Source organism: Procambarus clarkii, chromosome 16, assembly GCF_040958095.1.
Source record: "Procambarus clarkii isolate CNS0578487 chromosome 16, FALCON_Pclarkii_2.0, whole genome shotgun sequence".
Taxonomy (NCBI): domain Eukaryota; kingdom Metazoa; phylum Arthropoda; class Malacostraca; order Decapoda; family Cambaridae; genus Procambarus; species Procambarus clarkii.
In genome coordinates this window covers 17,751,327-17,775,482 of record NC_091165.1, presented here as the reverse complement: position 1 = coordinate 17,775,482, position 24,156 = coordinate 17,751,327, and the positions used below count along the sequence as shown (strand labels likewise).

At 40.7% G+C, this 24,156-nt stretch overlaps 1 protein-coding gene across 1 annotated transcript in view; it reads left to right on the top strand.

The window, feature by feature from the left end:
- The window catches only part of LOC123760091 (glyoxalase domain-containing protein 4), a 33,731-nt gene extending 12,439 nt beyond the window's left edge, over positions 1-21,292 (top strand). Inside the window, 4 exon segments of the mRNA XM_045745557.2 lie at positions 5,539-5,638; positions 5,640-5,695; positions 12,353-12,528; positions 20,993-21,292. Coding sequence (XP_045601513.2) covers positions 5,539-5,638; positions 5,640-5,695; positions 12,353-12,528; positions 20,993-21,142 — 482 coding nt within the window. The 3' untranslated portion in view covers positions 21,143-21,292.
- Positions 21,293-24,156: the final 2,864 nt, after the last annotated feature.

Below are 24,156 nucleotides of genomic sequence, written 5' to 3'. Positions count from 1 at the left end.
TATCTGCTATCCCTTTTTCAAAATTTCTTTCTGCCTCTCTCCTGTGTGTGTGTGTGTGTGTGTGTGTGTGGTGTGTGTGTGTGTGTGTGTGTGTGTGTGTGTGTGTGTGTGTGTGTGTGTGTGTGTGTGTGTGTGTGTGTGAGTGAGTGAGTGAGTGAGTGAGTGAGTGAGTGAAATGAAATTAAATATGCGAAGAAGCTCGAATGGTCCCCAAGCCAATATGCAACTGAAAACTCCTCCCCCGCAGAAGGATTCAAACTTGGACTGTCAGGGCTCCATGAACCCCGGCGTATCCAGTACTATACCAAATAGACCAATCTGACTACAAAAAAGGTTGAAAGTCATGAGACTTTTACCCAACCCCTGACAGCACTTGATGGTCTTCAGGGTACAGATATTTCATCAAATTGCCTCGCTGTTGAGACCACGTGAGTAACATAAACGCGAAGAAGCTTAAATGGTCCTGAAGTCAATATGCAACCGAAAACTCCTCACCCTTGCATGGAAAATATCTTGTCGTTACTGGGCACATTCTCTGATGATCTCTGCAGTAAACCAGCATTGAATGTAATGAAACGCTATTTTCTGGGTGTGACCCGGAGGCTCCCCGGAGCTATCCAGGCTGATATGGATATACAGTGGTGCTTTGGTTAACGAATTTAATCCGTTCCGAAACACTCGTCTTGCGAAACAATGACGACACTGTCATCGGAGGCATCTGAGAATGAACGGGAACGCTAGGAAGCACCACGTTGTTTTCTCGTTAACTACGCGGAAGCTCGTCAATCGAGACAAATTTTCTGAGTGTGTCTCGCTCATTACCCCGAAGTGCTTGTAGATGGAGCCGCTTGTCACCCGAGTTTCCACTGTATTAGACTTTGGCATCAGTCAATGTGAATGGAGTGCTAGGCCTACCGGGGACCACGAGCCAGAACCTGGCCCCCTCAGGCACGAGGAGCAATGGCCTCTAGAAATGCACATGTGGTTATGGAATATTCTATGTCTACCATCAACCGGGTCAGGCACCCAGAAAGGAAAGCTCCCCAAAACAAACCCCTGCACAACCCCCTCATTCCTGGGAGGGAAAAAGGGGAGCCCCAGACCGTGGCTGGGGCTCTCGGGAGCCACGTTCGACGAGTCAGCATCAACCATTCATTCCTTGGACAGGGCAATGAACCGAGAGCCATTCAACAGGACGTTGGACCCCCCCCCCCAAAAGTGAACCACCAGGAGAGCTAAACCTGTAGAACTTGGCAGACAAGTCATCCGATGCGACCAGCCCCAAAGAGTCAAGGACCACATCGAACCCCCAGAGTTCAGGCAATGAACCAACAGGGAGCAGTCCGAATGGAGCCTGATCATTGATCCTCGAGCGACACGAACACTCCAAAGCCACATCCACACCGCCACGAAATAATCCCGTACCGTGCAGTGGGCCCGACGAAAGGATGTCTGGCCTGGTGAGCACTAGTTACAAAGCCCCAGCCAAGAGCCGCACATCCATGAACACATCGAGCAAGGGCTCGGGTTGGCGCCAAGGCACTGAACCCCAAAAAAACCGAAGAGGAAGCCAGCAACACAGCAGTCGATGCAAGGCCCCTAGAGGCCGGACCCAGCGATCGCGAGAGACGTGGAAGGGACTGCCCTGAAGGAACCAGAACAGCTGACGAAGCCAAACCCGACCAGGCGGGTAGACCATCATTGCAAAATTCAGGCTGTTCCTGAACCTAAGAGGGAACCAGATAGGACTTCTGCCAGTTCATCAGGAACCTGAACCCGGCGAGCTGGGAAAGAACCAAGCCCCTGGTGAGCAAACACGCGGATTGGCTGGGAGCCCACACCAGCCAGTCGTCAAGGTAGGCCAGCACCCGAACACCTAACAGATGCAAACGCGACCACCAAGACCTGGGTAAGGCGTGTGAACACGTGAGGTGCCAAGTTCAAACCATATGGAAGGCAACTGAAAGGGGTAACTGATACATCCCACCACAAAACTGAGCCAGTCCCTAGACCCCTGGATGAATTGGGATGTGCCAATATGCGTCCCTGAGATCCAGGGACACCATCCAAGCTCCTAGCTCCAAACGAAACCAGGACCTGGGACAGAGTAGTCATCCGAAATGAGGGGCAATAGACCCAGGGATTCAGATGGGACAAGTCCCCTTGTTGACCAGATACCTCCTTGCCCACAACACTGGCGTATGTGGCACTGTGAGGGCCCACAGGAAGGAAATAGCCAGTGTTTGGCATGGGTATAGCAGTGGGTGACTGCCAGCTGTGCAAGTGTGACAATATGCTCTCAGTGCGGTAGAGGGACAGACGCGATGTGAATATGCTGACTACGATTCACACCGGTGCCATGTTGGACAGTGGCAAAGTCCACTTTCAAACGCGCTTCCCCATTTATAAAAGTATCCACTCAATTTAACGGCCTATATGGGGCTGTACCCTTGTCGTTATTTCCGGAGCTCCGTTATTTCCAAAGTTAAGTCGGGTCAGGTAATTATTCAAGTAACATTCAGGTAGGAATATATTTTGTACTGTATAACTAAAATTAAATAAAGTTCATTGTGTAATTGTGTTACAATTTAGTGCCACGCTGACGATTAAGTCAGCTGGTGGCTGCTGCATGGATGATGTGTGAACACGCTCTGATCAAGTCCAGATGGGTGGGAAAAAATTGGTTCATTCCTTTGTATTGCAAAATATTTCATGTATCAATCAGTGATTGTTAATATTTTCTCAATAAAATTTTAGAGATGTGTTTTGTTTTACCCTGAACAGTGCAGGTAATGTATTTTTAACGTTATGACACAGGCTGTGGCGGCCATGGCCATAACAATGGCGATCGAGCTTTGTATCTGAGAGCTAGCCAAGACGAAATATTTTGAGCTCACCTTTTCTCTGCTAATGATAGAATATACATTTGCAGAGATTAATATGTCGCTTTCGTTGAAAAAAAAAAATTAATATGTTGAAATACTGTAATAAAATTGGTAAATTGACTTACTTTTAATGAAGCTGAAGATTACGAAGCTGTGAAGATTACGTTATCCTCTGCAGCGCTTGTTTTATATTGTTCAGTACTGTATACTTGGTACATACAGTATGTACACTTATTTTCAGGCATTCACTTCACACAACAGCTAGCCTTACTACTAATTCACATAAGTTCTAATTTTAATTCACAATTGAAAATTATTTCAACTGTATATTTACACTGTACAGTATCTTTTTGTCAAGGCTTAAATAATCATTAACACTTACAATACTGTACTCTATCAACACCTTTTACACTAATTTATATACCTTTCAATTATATTTTATATTGTTAGTGGAGGCTACATGACTTTTGATGGGAATTTAGCATCAGCGGGTGCAACATGGCTTGCAGAGCATTCGTTGCTGACGGATGCTCCATGACTTGTTGATGGGAATTCAGCATCGGCGGGTGCAGCATATTTTGCAGAGCATTCGTTGCCAGCGGAGGCTGCACAACTTATCGATGGGAATCCAGCATCGGCGGGTGCAGCATAACTTGCAGAGCATTCGTTGCCAGCGGAGGCTGCACAACTTATCGATGGGAATCCAGCATCGGCGGGTGCAGCATAACTTGCAGAGCATTCGTTGCCGGCGGAGGCTGCACGACTTGTTGATGGGAATTCAGCATCGGCGGGTGCAGCATAGCTTGCAGAGCATTCGTTGCTGGCGGAGGCTGCACAACTCGTCAATGGGAATTCGGCATCGGCGGGTGCAGCATAGCTTGCAGAGCATTCGTTGCCGGCAGAGGCTGCATGACTTGTTGATGGGAATTCAGCATCGGCGGGTGCAGCATGGCTTGTAGGGCACTCGTTGCCAGTGGATGCTGCATGACTTGTTGAATTCCCAGTAGGTGCTCTCACGAACCGTTGAAATCATGAATTTATCTATTTTTGTCTGAATCTGATTTTCTCTGGCTAATATTCTGAGACATTGCTCTCAGCCGCGCGAGTTCACAGTAAACAATGCGGTCACATGGCCAGGCGCAGTACATTCTAGGTCCGTGGGAAAAAAATACCTTTTGCCTATACTATAAAAGGTATTTAATAAGAAAATGAAGAATTTTTCTTAATAACAATTGTTTTAAAATATTTTATTAATAATAATTTAGAATTTTCTTCATAAAACTGAATCATTTTAAAAGAAAGTTAAGATTTAATATACCACTCTGGATGATCGAGGTCGGTGGCCTGGTCGCCATGTGAGGGGCTGCCGATGCCAAAACAAACCCAATACCGACCGTCGGTAATATCAACCACCAGACCGGTATACGAGGCTCCAGATACCGATCTCCCAAACCGGTCATTATTACCGGCAGATCGGTATAAAAGAGGTCGTTAAATTGAGTGGATACTGCAGTCTGTGTGATAGACATAAATGTGACATGATGCTCAGTGCAGTGGAGTGCGTGCGCAAGTCTGTGAAGTGAACAAAGTTTTTTTCACCTAATAGATGTCGCAGTGCTCAACTGCTTCAATATGTACCTGGTAAAATCTGGCAGGAAATCACCAATATAGACATTCAGTGTTGGTGTTGAGTCACAACTGCTAGTAAAATATGGCAAGGAGAGCTATGTTGCACCTCGCGGGGTGCAAGCAACAATGCCACACGCAGCTCCAGACAGACTGAGGGGTAACGAGATGTTCAGTGTCTACATGCTCGGGCATATGCCAGGCACAGCACCACGGGAGAAGGGTAAACGTGCCTGTATAGTATGCAGGAACACTACCCAAAGAGAACAAAAGGGAAGTTGCATCAGCACCTGGTTTGTGGAGTGCAAGAATCCACTATGCCCCGTTGGCTGTTTCACAGCATATCACACACTCGTGGAGTTCTGAATGTGTTTATGTTGTGTGTATATAGTGTGTGATGCTGTATAGTGTATAAATAGATTGTAAATATAAATAAATTAGCATGATACATTGGAAATATGTGCAGGATATGTGTACACATGTCATGCACGTAACACAGTGTCTTCGGACAGTACAGATGTTCTACTGCCATAATATAGTGTACATGATCATTATACATAGGATTGGCACGAAAAAACAAATAAAATATATTTAGAACTTGCGCGCAAAAAATGAACAAAAATATATTCGTGGCAACTCGCACATCTTGAGCTGGGCGCCCTACTGGCCCCGGGGGCATACGCCACGGGTGACTCGGGAATGATGACTCGCAGGGGAACTTGCGGACCCCATAGCAGCCAAAGTAAGTACAATTTCGAGTTTTTGTTAATACAGTATATCCATACTCAGGGAAGGGTTTTTGACACTAAAAAAAAAAAAATCCAGAGAATTTATCTCCTGCGCACAGGGGGGGGGGGGTTCCGTATTTGGAAGGCGAGCAGCACAGTGGTTAAATTACTTTACATTATTTATATTATATTTCCTTTACTCGTTTATATAATTCCCTCTAATGAGGACTTTATTTGAATCATAATTCATCTATTGGTATAATTTATAGTTGTTTTTATGCTGATTTTGACCTTGGCAGATCCAGTACAGCAAATAGTATTGGGAAGCAGTAATTTAGAAAAGTCAATACACTATTGGAAAGACTTGCTAGGGCTGACTATGTTCAAGAAAACGGACACTGCAGCAACAGTTTGGATACAGTGACAGTCAGGCCAAGCTAATTCTGCAAGACATTGGTAAGTAATATATTTTCTTAATACAACTGAATTATTCCTTTAAGTTTACCTTATGAATTAAATGCATTACTAGGCAAGCTTAGTAATCATAAAATTAGATTAGTTTTGCATTTACAGTGCTTTAAACTGAAGTCATTGGTTCTTTCTGTACTGGCCTTTTCAGTAGCTCCCTGAAATTTATGGCACTGGTATTGAATGAATACCCTTTCAGTTAGTTTAATTCATTATGCACCCCATACCCATCCTGTGGGCTGTTACAATCCTGGATCCAAAAGGTTAACAGAGGCTCAGGGCTCGGGGACTGAAGCCCAAAATTCAGTTAGCTAAGCAAGTTAGTCTTGATGAGCTAGTTACAAAATTCAATGCACATAGTCACATCAACAATGGACTTGAGACCGACTACAAGTACAGTTTCTAAATTAGGTCCCCGTCAGGGGGTCTAATGGCTAAGTGGACAGTACTCGGGATTCGTAGTCTTAAGGGTCCGGGTTTGATCCCCGGCAGAGGCAGAAACAAATGGGCAGTTTCTTTCACCATAATGCCCCTATTCACCTAGCAGCAAATAGGTACAGTGGAACCTCGTGTGACGAGCACCTCAATTTACAAGCATTTTGAATAACGAGTGTGTGCCGATCGCTGACTATTTGTCTTGATTGGCAAGCTCTCGTTTGATTAACGAGAAAACCACATGGTGCAGTTTCTGCTGCTTCTCACACATTCTCGGACGCCTCCGACGATGCAAATAAAATATTTTTTTTTTTTTTTTTTTTTTAAAGATGCTAATGATGCTGGGATGTAAAGGGGTGACTGCTGTGATGTTGCAAAGCATTGACTTAATTTTGTAGAGAAAGAAAAAATGATAATTTTGAAAAATAGAACAAATGTCAAAAAGGTTTGTTCAGTGTTTGTCAGGTAGGCTGCTCCATGTTTCTTAAAAAAAAAATAAAACGAAAAATACAAAAAAAAAACAATTGAAAAAATTGAAAAACGGACAAATGCCATAAAGGTTCGTTTAGTGTTTGTCGGGTAGGCTGCTCCATTATTAATAAATAAATGAAAAATACAAAACAAATTGAACATATTTGAAACAAAGAAAAGATTGTCATTATGGAGCATCCTACCCGACAAACACTGAACGGACTTTTATGGCATTTGTCCATTTTTAAATTTTTTCAATTTTTTTTTTTTTTTTTGTCAAGAAACATGGAGCAGCCTACCTGACAAACACCGAACGAACCTTTTGCTATAGAAAAAAATGAAAAAAAATTAACAAATTTGAAGAAAGAAAAATGTCATGAAGATTTGTTCAGTGTATGTAAAGCAGGCTGCTCCATTATTTAAATCATCGAATATCATATTGATGTTTTTCGGTGGTAGAACGGATTAATTTGATTTCCATTATTTTAAATGGGGAAATTTGTTTTGAAAGATGAGTTTCATATAACGAGCTCGGTGCCGGAACGGATTAAATTCGTTATTCGAGGTTCCACTGTACCTGGGAGTTACAGCTGCTATGGGCTGCTTCCTGGGAATGTGTGTGTGTGAAAATTAGGATTAAGGACTTGCCCAAAATGCTGTGTGTGCTAGTGGCTGTACAAGAATGTAAGAACTCTTGTATATATAAATAAAAAAAAAAATATAAGCAACTGACATATGTGGAGAGTTAGTGTCACAATTCATATGTTTAACCTGCACACAGCCTACTCATCTAGTGGGCAAAGGTGGATAGGTTACAATCACTTAGTTACTACCTACTGTTAGCAAACTGGGGATATTTGGCCAAAATATTTGGTAGCAGATCATTTTGAATTAAATATTTACACATCCCCTGAACATTTGTTATAGAATTGTCTCTGAATTCACTTATCTTTTTACACTCCATCACATGGTGACGAAAAGTGTGCGAATAATTTTTTTACACAGTTTACATGTGTCAATAAAACCCTTTGACTTTTTGTGACTTATCAGGACCCAAGACCAGAATCTAGCTCCTTCAAAAAATTAGAGAACAGCCTATAAAGTCAAAGGTAAAATGAAACAAATTGCTTGTGAATTGGAAAAGAATGAGATAAGAAAGCAAGGCAAATGATAGTACTAGGCAGATAAAGAAAACCCTTGCTCCAACTGGCCTGGGTGCTACCAGGTGGGAGCCCATGTCACCCAGGGTTCTGGTCAGCTACCCTCTCCTGCTGCAACCATGTTTCCTGCCTCTCAGCCAAGTGGTTTTGACATTCCTTTGAGACAATAGTCCTGTGGTTGGATCTTGCATTATACAGTATATTTGATCACTTCATCAGTGTTTATGGCAACCACCTTGTCCTCAAAGCTGTACTGTATGAGCTCATTTATCCGGATTCCACTTAACCAGACATTTGTTACCCAAAATTGCATCCGGAAAATTTTATGACAAAACTTCGCAATATCTTGATAGTAATCCAGATAACCAGAGGTTTGGCTGGATACTGCAGACAGATAGAGAGTTTAACCCTTAAATGGCGCATTGTTATATACCATTTGACACCCACAGGCGCATACAAAAAAAAAAAAAAAAAAAAAAAAAAATTCTTCCTGACCTGTTAATTTGTGTTCACTGATCATGTGAAAAATAATAAAAAAATCGTAAGTGGCATATATTGCCTGCTATAGGGCGGGGAAGTCTGGCAAAAAACAGGCGCTGACTCAGCGTGCGTCCCAGGCGGTCTGTTGCTCGCCAGCAGTCAGGCCGGTGTTGCCACAAAGAGATAATTACCTAATTATTTCAAAGTCTCTGATTGATTTTTCATAGTTTTTTTTGCTGTAATATTATTCAATAGTGTGTAGTGTGATATATTTATATAATAAAATGAGTGAATCATCGCTGTACTCAAAAATATGGTGTGCATATTGTTGATTCAATTATGTTCATCAAACAGTGAACAAATACTTTGTCGGTTATTACACTGTATACACAGGTTATATATAAGTATCTGCATGTTTTGTTCACCATAACGAACCACTAAGTTGGTATTATTAGTCTAAAAGCATCGAGGAATGACCACCACTCACGAGTGGTGAAGGTGGTGGAGGCCAAGACCGTCAGTAGTTTCAAAGCGTTATATGACAAAGAGTGCTGGGAAGACGGGACACCACGAGCGTAGCTCTCATCCTGTAACTACACTTAGGTAATTATAAAAAAAATTACACACCAGCCAGCCACTCACTGCCACTCACTCCCTCAACACCTCACTCGCCCACATTCTCCTCCCACAATACTGTTTTTGCTTTTATTCACTATATACAGACTCTATATATAAGTATCTACATTCGTGTTCACCATAACAAACCACTAAGTTGGTATGCTGAGTGGCAGTGGTAGCCTGCCACTGGCTGCCACTCCCTCCCTCCCTCACTTCACCTGACTTGCCACCATTCTCCTCCCATCATACTGTTTTTGCTTTTATATACAGATGTTATATATAAGTATTTACATGTTTTGTTCACCATAACTGTACATCTAAGTTTGTATGGTGAGTAAAGGCACAAAGACGTAGCTACTCACACAATCAGCTGATGGCTACCGACTTCAAGGCCAGTTGCACTAATATTTCTCTTCCAACAATACTGTTTGTGGTGTTATTACACTATATACACACATTATATATAAATATCTACCTGTTTTATTCACCATACTTATACAAGTAAACTGGTATGGTGCCCAAAGACATCATGGTCACCAGTAAACATGATATGTCGTGCAGACGACGCCACCTCCGTCACCAAAATGGCGGCTCCCAACCTCCTACACTTGCTGTTTATACCCTCTATACACACGTTATATACAAGTATCTACATTTGTGTTCACCATAGCTAACCACTAAACTGGTATGGTGAGTGCAGTCAATAAAAGAAGCCACACACAGTCAGAAGACAACACCACTACCCTCCCCTCCCATAGCATTACTCCTCCCTCCATGGAGCACAGGCGCTAAATATCACCACAATCCTGCTATTATCAGAACCCTGGTCAGTTTTATCACAGTCAGGGGTCTTCTGTAATAATATCATCGCTACATAATAGCATGAACAAGTATATTATGGCATTTTTAGGCGATGCTGTGGTCACAAGCTGAACAGCAGTGCTGTGAGCTCATGCTGCGTGCGTCAGGCTTGGTAGCTCACTCAATACTGAGGCCCCTCACACCCAGGAATTTGGCCCGCGATTTAAAAAAAAAATGGCGTCAGTTTACAAGAGCCCTGATGAAGGTGTGGTGAACCCTGTGTATCCACGGGCCGTTTAAATCTTGCGTAGTACTCCAAAGCATCATATGATGTGATGTGCAATTTAAGGGTTAAATAAAGTCTGGATAACTTTTTGCCATCTCCATATTTGAACAGAAATCCCCCCCCCCCCCAAAAAAAAAAAAAATAAAAAATTTGCCAGATACTGCAGACAAGCGTTAGACCATAAGGTGTTGATCCCGTATAGCTGTGGCTTGAGGCGCAGATTGTGGGAAGTGCTGGGGTGGGTGGTTTCAGGATAGAGGTGTCGGGAGGGACTGTAGAGGAGGGAGAGAGGGAGGGAGGGATGAGAGGCATGTGGAGGGGCCTCTGCGCCTATGATCTGTTTTGTATAGAATAGTCAATAATTATTTTTAGAACAATTTATCATAACAAAAACTAAAGAAATATTATCTCATATTATAACAAATAGCCTAACATCAGATGTTATATTATAACATATCGGATGTTCACCAGGTTGGCGCATGTAGTGGTTTGTTACCTTCAGGTGTTAGTTCACTTCTTGGCCTCCCTCAACAACTACCTCCTTGAGGTTACCTTGAGGTGCTTCCGGGGCTTAGCGTCCCCGCGGCCCGGTCGTCGACCAGGCCTCCTGGTTGCTGGACTGATCAACCAGGCTGTTGGACGCGGCTGCTCGCAGCCTGACGTATGAGTCACAGCCTGGTTGATCAGGTATCCTTTGGAGGTGCTTATCCAGTTCTCTCTTGAACACTGTGAGGGGTCGGCCAGTTATGCCCCTTATGTGTAGCAACCTCAACTAGGGTCCAGCCGGCCGAGCGGACAGCATGCTGGACACGTGATCCTGTGGTTCCGGGTTCGACTCCGGGTGCCGGCGAGAAACGATGGGCAGAGTTTCTTTAACCCTATGCCCCTAGAAGTAAATAGGTACCTGGGAATTAGTCAGATGTTACGGGCTGCTTTCTGGGGGTGGAGGCCTGGTTGAGGACCGGGCCGTGGGGACACTAAAGCCTCGAATTCAACTCAAGATAACTGGTTTGGGCTCCCACCAGTCTGTGTCTCTGCAAGCCAGGAATCTGGTTGTTTCCCAGCTTGCTAGGTTGGGGTTTCTGGTGAATTAGTGAAAGTCCTATTTCGTTCTGTTGCAGGTTTGAACCTGTTAGGGATTGGTTTTGGTTACTCGGTCATCTTCCCTTTCCCTTGCACCTGCAGCCTTGCTTCACTTGGACCCCGTATCTTTGACTGGTGGTGGAAAGTTGCTGGTTCATTCTTGTTGACTCAAGTGACTATGCAGGAATCTGAACGTTGCCTGCATTGTGTAAAAAAATTAGAAATAATTTTCTATGGTTTTGTCCTTTTGCTGTGGACTCCTTCAATGGCTTTTGATTTACAAGTTTCCTCTTCAGGCTTTTTCAGGTTCTGTCTGGTGGCACTTTCCATCTCTTGCACTCAACCTCTTTCTGGACACCTCGGCCAAGGGCTGGGGCTCTGTGACCAGTACTTACCTGGCCATTCAGGACCATTTGATGGGTCCATTGTGTCAGGTATGCAGTACATTGTGCAAATTACTGCAGTTTACCACCTTTTGTGATTGCTTCTTCTCCAGGCACGCTCTGTGATCCAGCTCTGCTCTAACTCCTCCCTGGTGATTCATTGTCTAAATCAAGGGGGTCACTTAAGTCTTTTTCTTTGTGAGACTGCATTCTGTGGGTTGCTCATCTTCTGGATTATTGAGGTTTGGGCTCTCCATGCACTTCAAGTTTGAGGAATGCCCAATATTCTGGTGAACAGTCTGTCCCATTGCCATAGAGTGGACCATTGACAAAATGCCCTTCCATTAACTATACGAAATGTTTGCTTGCCCTAAGGTAGGCTGTGTTGATTATGTGACTCCATTACTCGGTGGATGCCTTTTTGCTGGATTGGAGTTGTTAGCGATTTCTCTTTCTTCCCTCTGGTTTGGTGGGGGTTCCTGATTCTTTGCAGACAAGAGACATTCCCTGAGAGGGCTCTCCTGTTGGTCCTCTTTTGGCTGGCCCAGTTTTGGTTTCCTTCCATTTTAGGCTCATTCTCAAAACCACAAAGTTTTCCATGGCTCTACTTCTTTCAATAGTACGACCTGGAGATGTTCTTCGAGCCTGGCTCTAAGGTGGGCTTGAAAGAACTCTTGAAATTAACTACCGGTAAGCTACAAGTAAGCTCAGGAAGCTACCCAGTGCCATGCAGAAAGAATTGTTTTATTACATTTAATGCATTATTTTTGTTTACATTGTTGGTCATAGCATCAATTTTCTAAATGTATTTGTTTCACAAACTATCTTTGAGCAGTTGTGTGTTTTGTGTGCACTATGGTTAATTTTAACCCTATACAATACCTTAATGTTCCTCAGTATCAAAAACTTAACAGCAACACAATTTCAGGCAGACAGGTGGATCATGCAAAGTCCTTTGGCCGCATTGCCTTTGCGGCCCCAGGTGCTGATTTACCCGGTATTGAGAAGACAGTGAAAGAAGCAAATGAGACAATTCTCACACCATACATTTCTCTTGACACCCCTGGCAAAGCTACTGTGCAAGTTGTCATCTTGGCCGATCCTGTAAGTTATGTATGGTTGAACTCAATTTCTAAGACTTATTTCTTAATATTTACTGTACTGATATAATTTTCTCTTGAGTTTTGGGTCATTAGTTTGATGTATGTGTAAAGTATACTGAAAGATTTATGAAGAGTACTGGATGTGGAATGATGTTTATTTCAAATATTAATAAACTTAAAAATTTGCATGTGATACTGGGGCTTCATGTTCTGTCACTGTGGTACAGCTTCTCATCCTTTGAATTTAAAAGCTTGGGGGGGGGGGATATTTTACTGAAGATTAATTTACCCTAAATTTCTTTCTGCTGGAGGTGAAAATAGCCTTGGATTTAGGACTCATTGCTGCTCAGACCTCAAAAAACAGTGAGATTTGTTAAGTTGTATAGAATGTTAGATGTAAATGAACATAAAGAGCTTCAGGTAGTGAAAGTTGTTAAGGAAGGAAAGTTTTATGTGATATCTATCTATAAGAAAGTTTTATGTGAATTTGAGGTGTGAATTTGAATTCATATTTGAGACAGAGATATAAGGATATCAGAATAATGAATGAAATATTGAAATGTTATGAGAGCTCGAGTGAAATTGTAGAAAAATCTTAACAAACATATACAGTAGTAAAATTGAGTGTTTGTGATGCGAAAGCAGTGCAAGAATGTTTAGAAGTTTGTCTTAGCACATGTTAATGCTCTGTAAGATAACATTGAGAAGTGAAAGGGTAATCATATTTCATAAAAATTCAAGAAGTGAGAAGTTGAGTCATAGAGAAGTGGCAAATGGGTAGAGAAGAGGAGTTGAGTGCTTTTTGAAAAAGCAATTACAGTGGTCCTTTCACTTACAAATTTAATCCGTTCTAAGAGACGTGTCGGAAACCGACAAATCGTAAACCGAAACAAATTTTCCCATAAGAAATAATGTAAATTGAATTAATCTATTCCACATGTCCAAAAATATTAACTTAAAAATACATTTTTACAGAATACTACTCATGTGTTGTACTACTGTGTATCTTACCTTTATTGAGGAATCTTGTTGGCGTATGGAAGATGGTGAGGAGGGGGGGTAGGGGGAGGAGGAAAGGTGTCTGGAGGCACTTGGGTTTTTCTACATCTTAACACTTGTCTGTAGTGAGACATCACATTCATTCACTATGAATGGTCTCTTGTTTTTGCTCTAGCGTCATCCTCACAACTATTTTCTTAGGTTGAACTTTACCAGTTACTTTCTCGGGACCCATGGCATGTATATAATGAGAACTTTACTGTTCAGAAACCAAAAAAGCAGCAAAACAATGAAATTGTTTACAAAGAATTCAAGTGCGGTCGTCATTTGGCAGGAGACACTGGTAAACTGATTGTGCCTCACCCGCACCCAGCAGAGCCACGTTCTCTCTCGACCCATACAAGTATCAACAGACGTTGTATTCCAAGGCAAACGTCGTAGACCAAGTCAGATTTTACAAGGAATTTGACGTCGTATACCAAGAAAATCGTAATCTAGGGCAGTCGTACACCAAGGTACCACTGTATGAATAAATGAACCTTTGTACCATGTGGGTTATATTTAAGAAATCTTTGGTTAAGACTGCCAAGGAAGTGTATAGACTCAAATGTTTCACAAACTGGTTGAAGAATGAGAGAAACTGTTTGGTGGTACAAGACAGTAACTAGAGCAGTTGAGAAGAATATGAAATGGGTTTTATCGATACAAAGTGAATGAAAGAATGAGAAGTAAGAATCAGAAGTATGATGAAAATAAAATGTATGTGAAATGATTAGTTAAACAGAAAAATTTGAATGAAGAGATAGACAAAATGAAAGAAAATTAAGAAAACATGAAGTTTTTTGGGAAGTTGAGCAAGAAGATTGGTAGAGGGGTAAATGAGGATGTTAACCCTCAAACCGCTAGGAGTCCAAATGGATTTAACACCCACAGGCGTAACAAAAAAAAAAAAAAAAATTCAAAAAATTCTTTTGTCTTATAAAAGTGTTCATTTTTGTTACTTGATCACGAAAAAAATTAACAAAAAAAATCGTAGGTGGCATATTTTAGCTGCAATAGGGTAGGGAAGTCTGGCAAAAAAGGGGCGTTGACAGAGCCTTCGCCAGACAAGGTCTACTCCGCTCGAGCTGTCAGGCGGCAGTTGCCACAAATATATTATTACCTAATTATTTCAATGTCTCTGATTTTTTCTTAGTTTTTTTGCAGTAATATTATTCAATACAGTGAATTGTGATATATTTATATAATAAAATGTGTGAACCATTGCTGTACTCAAAATTATGGTGTGCATATTAGTGATTCAATTATTATTTTCATAAAACAATAAACAAATAGTTTTGCTGTTGTTACACTATATACACAGGTTATATATAAGTATTTGCATGTTTTGTTCACCATAACGAACCACTAAGTTGGTCTTGTTAGTCAAAAATCAACGAGGAGTGACCGCCTCACACCAGCCAGCCACTCGCTGCCACTCCCTCCCTCAACAACACCTCACTCGTCCTCATTCTTCTCCCACAATACTGTTTTTACATTTATTCACTATACACAGACGTTATATATAAGTATTTACATGTTTTGTTCACCATAACTGTACATCTAAGCTTGTATGGTGAGTAAAGGCACAAAGACGTAGCTACTCATACAGTCAACTGGTGGCAGCCGCCCTCAAGGCCAGACGCACTAATATTTCTCCTCCAACAATATTGTTTGTGGTGTTATTACGCTATATACACACATTATATACAAGTATCTACCTGTTTTATTCACCATACCTGTACAAATAAGCTGGTATGGTGCCCAAAGACCATAGTGGCCACCAGTAAACAACATGGTAAGTCGTGCAGACGACGCACCTCCCTCACCAAAATGGCGGCTCCCAACCTACTCCTATTGCTGTTATCACACTCTAAACACACGTTATATATAAGTATATACATTTGTGTTCATCATAGCGAACCATTAAGCTGGTATGGTGAGTCCAGTCAATAAAAGGTGGCCACAATTGAAAAATTTAAAAACCTGACTTTAGGCGAGGACATTATGGCAACCTTAGAAAAAATTTTAGTGAGTATAATTTGACAGACTTGTTGCTAGGCAAGGAAGTGAATGAGATGTATGTCAGGTTTTGTGAAATATATGATAAAGGCACAAAAAAATTTATACCAAAACAAAGAAGCAGAACTAGGAAACAGGATTGGTTCAACAGAAAGTGCGAGAGGGCCAGAGACCAAAAGACACAAAAATGGAATCAATACAGGAAGAGGCCGAACCCCCAAACATACCAGCGATACAAAGATGCGAGAAACAACTACACGGCAGTGAGGAGAGAGGCAGAAAGAAATTTTGAAAAAGGGATTGCAGACAAATGTAAAACAGAACCAGGTCTATTCTATAAATTCATAAACAACAAATTGCAGGTAAAGGATCATATTCAGAGGTTGAAAATGGGAAATAGATTCACGGAAAATGGAAAGGAAATGTGTGAAACATTAAACGAAAAGTTCCAAAGTGTGTTTGTACAAAATGAAATTTTCAGGGAACCAGATACAATAAGAATTCCAGAGAACAACATAGAGCACATAGAGGTGTCTAGAGACGAAGTGGAAAAAATGCTCAAGGAGCTAAATAAGAACAAAGCAGTTGGTCCAGATGGAGTTTCACCATGGGTTCTGAGAGAATGTGCACCTGAGCTCAGCATTCCTCTTCAACTGATTTTTCAGGCATCCCTGTTTACAGGAGTTGTAGCTGATGTGTGGAAAAAGGCTAACATAGTTCCAATCTACAAAAGTAGAAGCAGGGAAGACCCCCTTAATTATAGACCGGTATCATTGACAAGTGTAATAGTCAAAATATTGGAAAAAATAATTAAATCTAAATGGGTAGAACACCTGGAGAGAAATGATATAATATCAGACAGACAGTATGGTTTTCGATCTGGAAGATCCTGTGTATCGAATTTACTCAGTTTCTATGATCGACCAACAGAGATATTACAGGAAAGAGATGGCTGTGTTGACTGCATCTATCTGGACCTAAAAAAGGCTTTCGACAGAGTTCCACATAAGAGGTTGTTCTGGAAACTGGAAAATATTGGAGGAGTGACAGGTACGCTTCTAACATGGATGAAAAATTTTCTGACTGATAGGAAAATGAGGGCTGTGATCAGAGGCAATGTATCGGACTGGAGAAATGTCACAAGTGGAGTACCACAGGGTTCAGTTCTTGCACCAGTGATGTTTATTGTCTACATAAATGATCTACCAGTTGGTATACAGAATTATATGAACATGTTTGCTGATGATGCTAAGATAATAGGAAGGATAAGAAACTTAGATGATTGTAATGCCCTTCAAGAAGACCTGGACAAAATAAGTACAAGGAGCGCCACTTGGCAAATGGAATTTAATGTTAATAAATGCCATGTTATGGAATGTGGAATAGGAGAACATAACCCCACACAACCTATATATTATGTGAGAAATCTTTAAAGAATTCTGATAAAGAAAGAGATCTAGGGGTGGTTCTAGATAGAAAACTATCACCTGAGGACCACATAAAGAATATTGTGCCAGGAGCCTATGCCACGCTTTCTAACTTCAGAATTGCTTTTAAATACATGGATGGCGATATACTAAAGAAATTGTTCACAACTTTTGTTAGGCCAAAGCTAGAATATGCAGCAGTTGTGTGGTGCCCATATCTTAAGAAGCACATCAACAAACTGGAAAAGGTGCAAAGACATGCTACTAAGTGGCTCCCAGAACTGAAGGGCAAGAGCTACGAGGAGAGGTTAGAGGCATTAAATATGCCAAAACTAGAAGACAGAAGAAAAAGGGGATATGATCACTACATACAAAATAGTAACAGGAATTGATAAAATCGATAGGGAAGATTTCCTGAGACCTGGAACTACAAGAACAAGAGGTCATAGATATAAACTAGCTAAACACAGATGCCGAAGACATATAAGAAAATTCACTTTCATAAACAGAGTGGTAGACGGTTGGAACAAGTTAGGGGAGAAGGTGGTGGAGGCCAAGACCGTCAGTAGTTTCAAAGCATTATATGACAGTGCTGGGAAGACGGGACACCACGAGCGTAGCTCTCATCCTGTAACTACACTTAAGTAATTACAAACAGTCAGAAGACGACGCCACCACCCTCCCTCCCACAGCCTTACTCCTCCCTCCATGGAGTACAGCGCTAAATATCACCACAATCCTGCTATTATCAGAATCCTGGTCAGTTTTATCACGGGTCTTCTGTAATACTATCATCGCTAAATAATAGCATATCATATATATTATGGCATTTGTAGGCGATGCTGTGGTCACAAACTGAACAGCGGTGCTGTGAACTCGTGCTGCGTGTGCCAGCCTTGGTGGCTTGCTCAATACTGAAGCTCTCACACTCAAGAATGTTGGCCTGGATTTTTTTGTAGGTGGCATCTGGTAACTATCGGTTGTGGCTGCACTATAGCTGCCCCTATCCCAGGCGGGGCGTTTAAATTATAGCACTATACACAAAATCATATATATATATGACATGCGCGGTTTCGGTTTTGCCAATGAAAGCATATATAGTATGATTTGCACGGTTTAAGGGTTAAAGATAAGCTTAGGTGAATACAGTACATTACAATTTTATTCAAAAGAATGTGTGTGCAAAGAACAAAGGAGTAATGTACAAGTTGTAGGGACAGGAGTTACACAATCTATGAAGCCACTATTATGCAAAGCATTTTGGCCAAAAAAAAAAAATTACAGAAGGTGTAAGGGGGGTAAATAACAAATGAATATTATAATAACAAATAACAATGCATAATAATAAAAATGAATAAGAATGAATAATAACAAATAACACTTAAGGATGACAGGCATAGACTAATACAAGTATGAAGTCAGTAGTTGTAGCAATAGTACAGTAGTTTGTTTACATTAACGACAATGTTAATACAGGGTGTAGTTTACAAGAACTGGACTCTCTCATAACATTTTATTTGAAACATAACAGAACATACAGTAATATGGTAATAGGTCAATGGGGCTAACACTAAAAATGAACCAGGAACATAAAGGACACGAGTGAACACTTTAACAAAGTAATGCAAAAAATTAGAGACGATAAACACACAGTACATAATACTCGGTAAATAAAAATTAGAGAAAAAAGTAACACAAAAGCAACTTATTATAAGGGAAATTGTGAGTGAAATTAGTTACATAGTATTCATTATAAGATATTAATTACATGATATTAATTGAATATTTCTTAGTCTCTCTTTTAAACTGGTTGGGAGATGTACAGCTTTTAATAATGTTTGGGAGATCATTGCACATCTTTGCACAATTTGGGACCCTTGATTTGCAGTTTCTGCCTAGATTTGCATTTCTGCCTTGATTAAGTCTCACTAGGAATATCAGAGATATTTTTTTCTTGTGTGGTGACCATGAGTTATTATTATTATTATTATTATTATTATTATTATTATTATTATTATTATTATTATTATTATTGTTATTGTTATTATTATTATTATTATTATTATTATTATTATTATTATTATTATTATTATTATTATTATTATTATTATTATTATACAAGAGTTCTTAAATTCTTGTAAAACAACTAGCACGCATAGCATTTCGGGCAGGTTAATCTTAATTTTTCCTGGAATACAACCTGCCAAATCATTTAACCACCAGGTCAGGTAACCATTCACTGCTGGGTGAACAGAGGCTACAGTTAAGGATTGGCGCCCAGTCAATCATTCCCAGCCAGGATACGAATCCAGGCCAAAGTGCTCACGAAACGCTGGGCGAGTTCTTTTACAGCCTTCTAGGAAGCACTTAAGGTCAAGATTGGCATTGCAATTCAAGAGTTTCATAGATATAGAGAACATTTGAGAGTATGTGCAGAGACTTGATATTTAGATGAGACTTGAAATAACAAATGATGAAAAGAATAGAATCAAATGAAGAGAATACTTTGTAACTGTACCAGTAATATAATTGCTCTAAAACTCGGAAAGTGATGATGCCAGCTGGTAAAACTCCTAGGTGTGTACACTCTTGAGGAACTGAAATGTGGGGAAAAGGTGTAAGTGTTGAAGAGGTATATACAGTAATGATTAAATATTTTGAAGGAACATACATGTAGTGACTGGAATTGGACTACTGGTACTTTTTGTAAGTAAAAGAAAGTGCTAGTATAAAAATTAGTGGCATTCAGAAAATATTATGGTAATCCATGGGATTGAACTTATTGAATGGAATTGAAGTCCTGTCTTTGGACTTCCCCAGACACATGCACTACCAACTGTACCATAATGGGTTTCAAAGTATCACAACCCGAGTTTTGAAAGGCACCAACTGGTAACCTACAACCCAGTTTTTACGAGATACTCATCCAACACTTTGGTGTAGGTAGTGATGTCCTCTACCTTACATGATTCTCAATGCATAGTACAGTGTATTGACCTAACTGTGAGGGCTATGTAGCTGTACAAGCCACAAAGACAGTCTCATAAACCAGGCAATCACCAAGGTAGACTGGCCCCAGACTGCAATAAATCTGTCTAAATAGTCTATAGGTAATCTACATCTACAGTACAAGTAAAGTAAGAATGTCAGAGAAAGAAGAAATTCATGTGCATATTCCTAATATAATTAAATAGAGTACTGTATGTGAATTTTGATATATGCAGAAGATAGTTATTTTAACCCTTAAACAGCAACTATAGAGAAATGGTCATACCTGTCTGCACAAAAAATATAAAAATTAGAAGAAATAATTTTTAATTGTAAAAATATTCATTTGTTTGCAAAGTGTAAGAAAACACAAAAATAAATGAATATTTATGGTTTCACTGGGTGGAGGCACTCTGCGAGGCTGAGTCTGCTGGCACTTGTCAACACCTGGTGCTCAACTTTGCTGATGCTTCATGTTTTATCCACCGATGTTTCACTGATTGTTTTATCACTTGTTTTTCTTTATTTACATCCACAGAGAGCTTTTATATCCATAATAAACAAATATTATATTATTACAAATATTATAATGCATTGCATTATATATGTAAAACCCACACAATAATTGTTTAAATCTTCATATGTTTATAACAACATAACTTATAAATAAACAATTGACTGATAACCGCTGCCTAAAGGTTAACAATGATGGAGATTTGTGTAGACCAATTAACAATGTTAATGATGTGTGTGAGAGAAGACTGTTACAAGTGAAAATGGAGTAAAGTCAAGTAATGATGGTAGACAGCGAAGGACATTGTATGTGAAATAAATCTACATGGTAGAAGTAGTCAGATTCAAAATATTTGGTGTACTGTAATTGAAAATTAATTTGTGCATTAATAGATTTAGGGTATGTATGTAAAGTGCAGTAATGCTGCAGTTATGTTCTAATTAATTTACCACAATTTTTAATCTAATTTCTAACAGGATGGCCATGAAATATGCTTTGTTGGAGATGAAGGATTTCGTGAGTTATCCCAAGTGGACCCAAAAGGTGACGAGCTTCTGAATGAGGCAATGAAAGAAGACAAGTCAGATGAGTGGTTTGCTAATCAAGGTGGAAAGGCTTCAGCCTAAATATGATTTTGGTTACAACTCATTTTAATAATTAGTACAATTAAGTCTTAAAATTGTATTAGGCCTCTGAGACCCACTCTGACTTATCAGGACCAGTGTCTGGTTCTCTGAGGTGAGTAGAGCAGGTGGGGTTAAAGATTGACTTAAGAACTGAAGAAAACCATCAGAAAGTCTAGCCAAAACAAAATGAAGCACAATGTGAAAGAAATTAGAAATTGAGGAAATACAATTGATTTAAATGATGATTGGTTATGGGTGAACAACTCAAGGCCCTACTTGGCCCCACTAGATGGCACCCAAGGTAACCCAGGGTACAACCCCACAAACCACCTCACTTGCTTGATATTGTGAAGGTCTAACCACCTCTGCTGGGACCTACTCGTTGCTTCCTTAATCATCTAAGTGGTATAATGTGTTTTTCTTAGAACAGTTGTTTTGTGTGGGGCCAATTTTGTTTTTGTTCAAATTTTACACTTCACAATTGTGTGTTCCTTAACCCCAACATTAGTCCATGGTTCCCTACCCTCGTTGTTGGCTTCCATCTGCCTTATTCCACTAGTTATCTTCTGGTTCTTCCTCTTCGAGAATGATTAACAAGCAGTTAATGTATTTAGCAGTGTTGTAGCGCTAACTTAGACTTGGGTGTGATTGGGTCTTGTTATCTTGAGGTCATCTTGAGATGATTTCGGGGCTGTTTAGTGTCCCCGCGGCCCGGTCCTCGACCAGGCCTCCACCCCCAGGAAGCAGCCCGTGACTGCTGACTAACACCCAGGTACCTATTTTACTGCTAGGTAACAGGGGCATAGGGTGAAAGAAACTCTGCCCATTGTTTCTCACCGGCGCCTGGAGTCGAACCCAGGACCACAGGATCACAAGTCTAGTGTGCTGTCCGCACGGCCGACCGGCTCCCTAAGGAGCCGGTCAAATTAAGAGCCCCAAAAGAGCCCCAAATTAAGGCCTCCCTTGGGCCTTAATTTGGTTTGCACTGGGGTTATGTTAAGTTATACAGTATTTTTACTTGTGGCTTTATATGCCTTTTCTTGTCTAACTGTTGAGATGAAGTGTTTGCTTAGCTGAGTACATTCCTCTTTTACTGGCTATGTCCATTTGTTGTTTCACATCCCAGGCAGCCATTTCCAGTTGCTATTGGGAGGTTCATTTGTATCGGCTTTTTCTCTATTGGTTGGGTATTGATGGGTTTCCTTTCCAATTTAGAACCTTGCAATTTTTCTGTAGGAACTGTTTTTCAGCGTTTTTTTAACTCAAAGATAGTTCCTGCTTTCCCTGTCCTATTGTTTTTGGTTTCAGGAATTTTTCACCTTTGGCTGTGGTGTTCTTGTCGCCAGACCATGGTCTTGGCTGTCTCACCCTCGGGTTGGCTGCCTTTCTTTAGCATGTGCTAAGTGTTTAGGGCATATGTTGGCCTTCGTCCTTGTCATGGCAGCTGTGGATTTCTGCCATTGTGTTGGCACCTGTAGGTCTTTGCTCTTGTTGGGCAGGTGTTGGTTGCTGTCATGGTATCCCGAGTGTTTTTGTGAAATTTGTAAGGTTCTCCTGTGGCTGGTGGTTGATCTTGATTGTTTGTTTGGGTTCCTTTCACTGTTCCCTGCATCAAGAGCATTTCCTTTCTTGCAGTTGCTGCTGCTCTGGGTACAGATGAACTTTGCACTGGCTTTTGGTTTTGTATTTAGGCTTGCAAGTAATTGTTTGAGCTCCTTTTGCACTCTAGTCTGTGACAGATTTTCAGTGTTTTGCCTCTGTTATCTGTCCTGGTTTTTCTGACCATCTGTTCACTTGGATAATTTATCCAGAACCTGTTCATTAAGGTGGTTTGCTGTCTGTGTCACCTTATCTCTGCCTTCACTTGTTCTTTTTTTGTTTACTGCATTTCCAGGCATCTGTTCTTTTGTCTTTGGTCATCTGTTTCATCTACCTCTCTCGGCTATGGTGGTATCACTATCCTCCAGACCAGAAGCCCTTTTTGGGTGGTGTGCCTTTCTTGACCTGTGTTTTCTTGTTCCTATGTACAATAAGGGCTCCTATCTCTGGACGTCATTGTTCATTTGGTTCATTCCCTGACCATCTGTGCCTGTTCTTCAAATCCTTTGGTATGCAGAGGTTGCCTTCAGCTTGTATTGAAGTTCATTTTACTCTTTTTCCATGTTCCTTTGTTGGGTGTGCAATTTGTTTGTACATTGGCTGCCTCTTTCTTGATTTTGGCAGTGACAATTTGTCCCTCTTGTAGGTTCCTTTTGAGGTCTGTGTTTTAATGTTCATGTACCCATTTTCTTGCCCTTAGTTCCTTATGGTATTCCATTCTGCCCACTGACTGGTCTGGTTCATTATTAGTTTTCTGGATTTCTTCTCATGGATGAGATTTATACATGGACATAACCTTGTATGTGTTTTTGCAAGTTTGTGGATCTTATTTCTTGATTTTTCGTGAATTCTTGCTATGGCTTGATCAGTTGTTACTGGGCGGCAATCTTTGCGCACTCCTTACTGTTAGGGTGATGGCTGCTTCTTCACCCTCTGTCCCTTGGCTTGGATTTTTGTAGTTAAACAGGTTTGGCTTCTTGCTGCTTGGCTATTCCATGGCCTTGTATGGCACTTGAGCATCTGGTGTGGTAATGCTTCTTCTGTACCCAGAGCTCTGTCATCCTCTTCTATGGTAAACCCTTATCTGGCTTTTTCTTTTTTTAGCTCTATGCTTTTTTCAGCACAGCCATTCTCTCAAAGGCACTGTTGTGAGGTAGCACTGGGGGTGCTACCGAGAGAGGTTTTTCCGTGAAATCAAGCAGTGAATATAATGAAACTTCCTCTTCTGGTTGGCCCTCAGTTGCTCTTCATCCCTGCCCAGGTGGCTTAGGGTTCCATCTGGCAGCAGCTGGGCATATAAGAACAAAAGTTGTTCATATGTGGCAAACTATTGGGTACCTTGCATTGCTCTTTTATCATTTTTTATTTCAAACAGTGGCTTGCTTTGTTTTGTCTGACTTTGTGGTCAGTTTTCT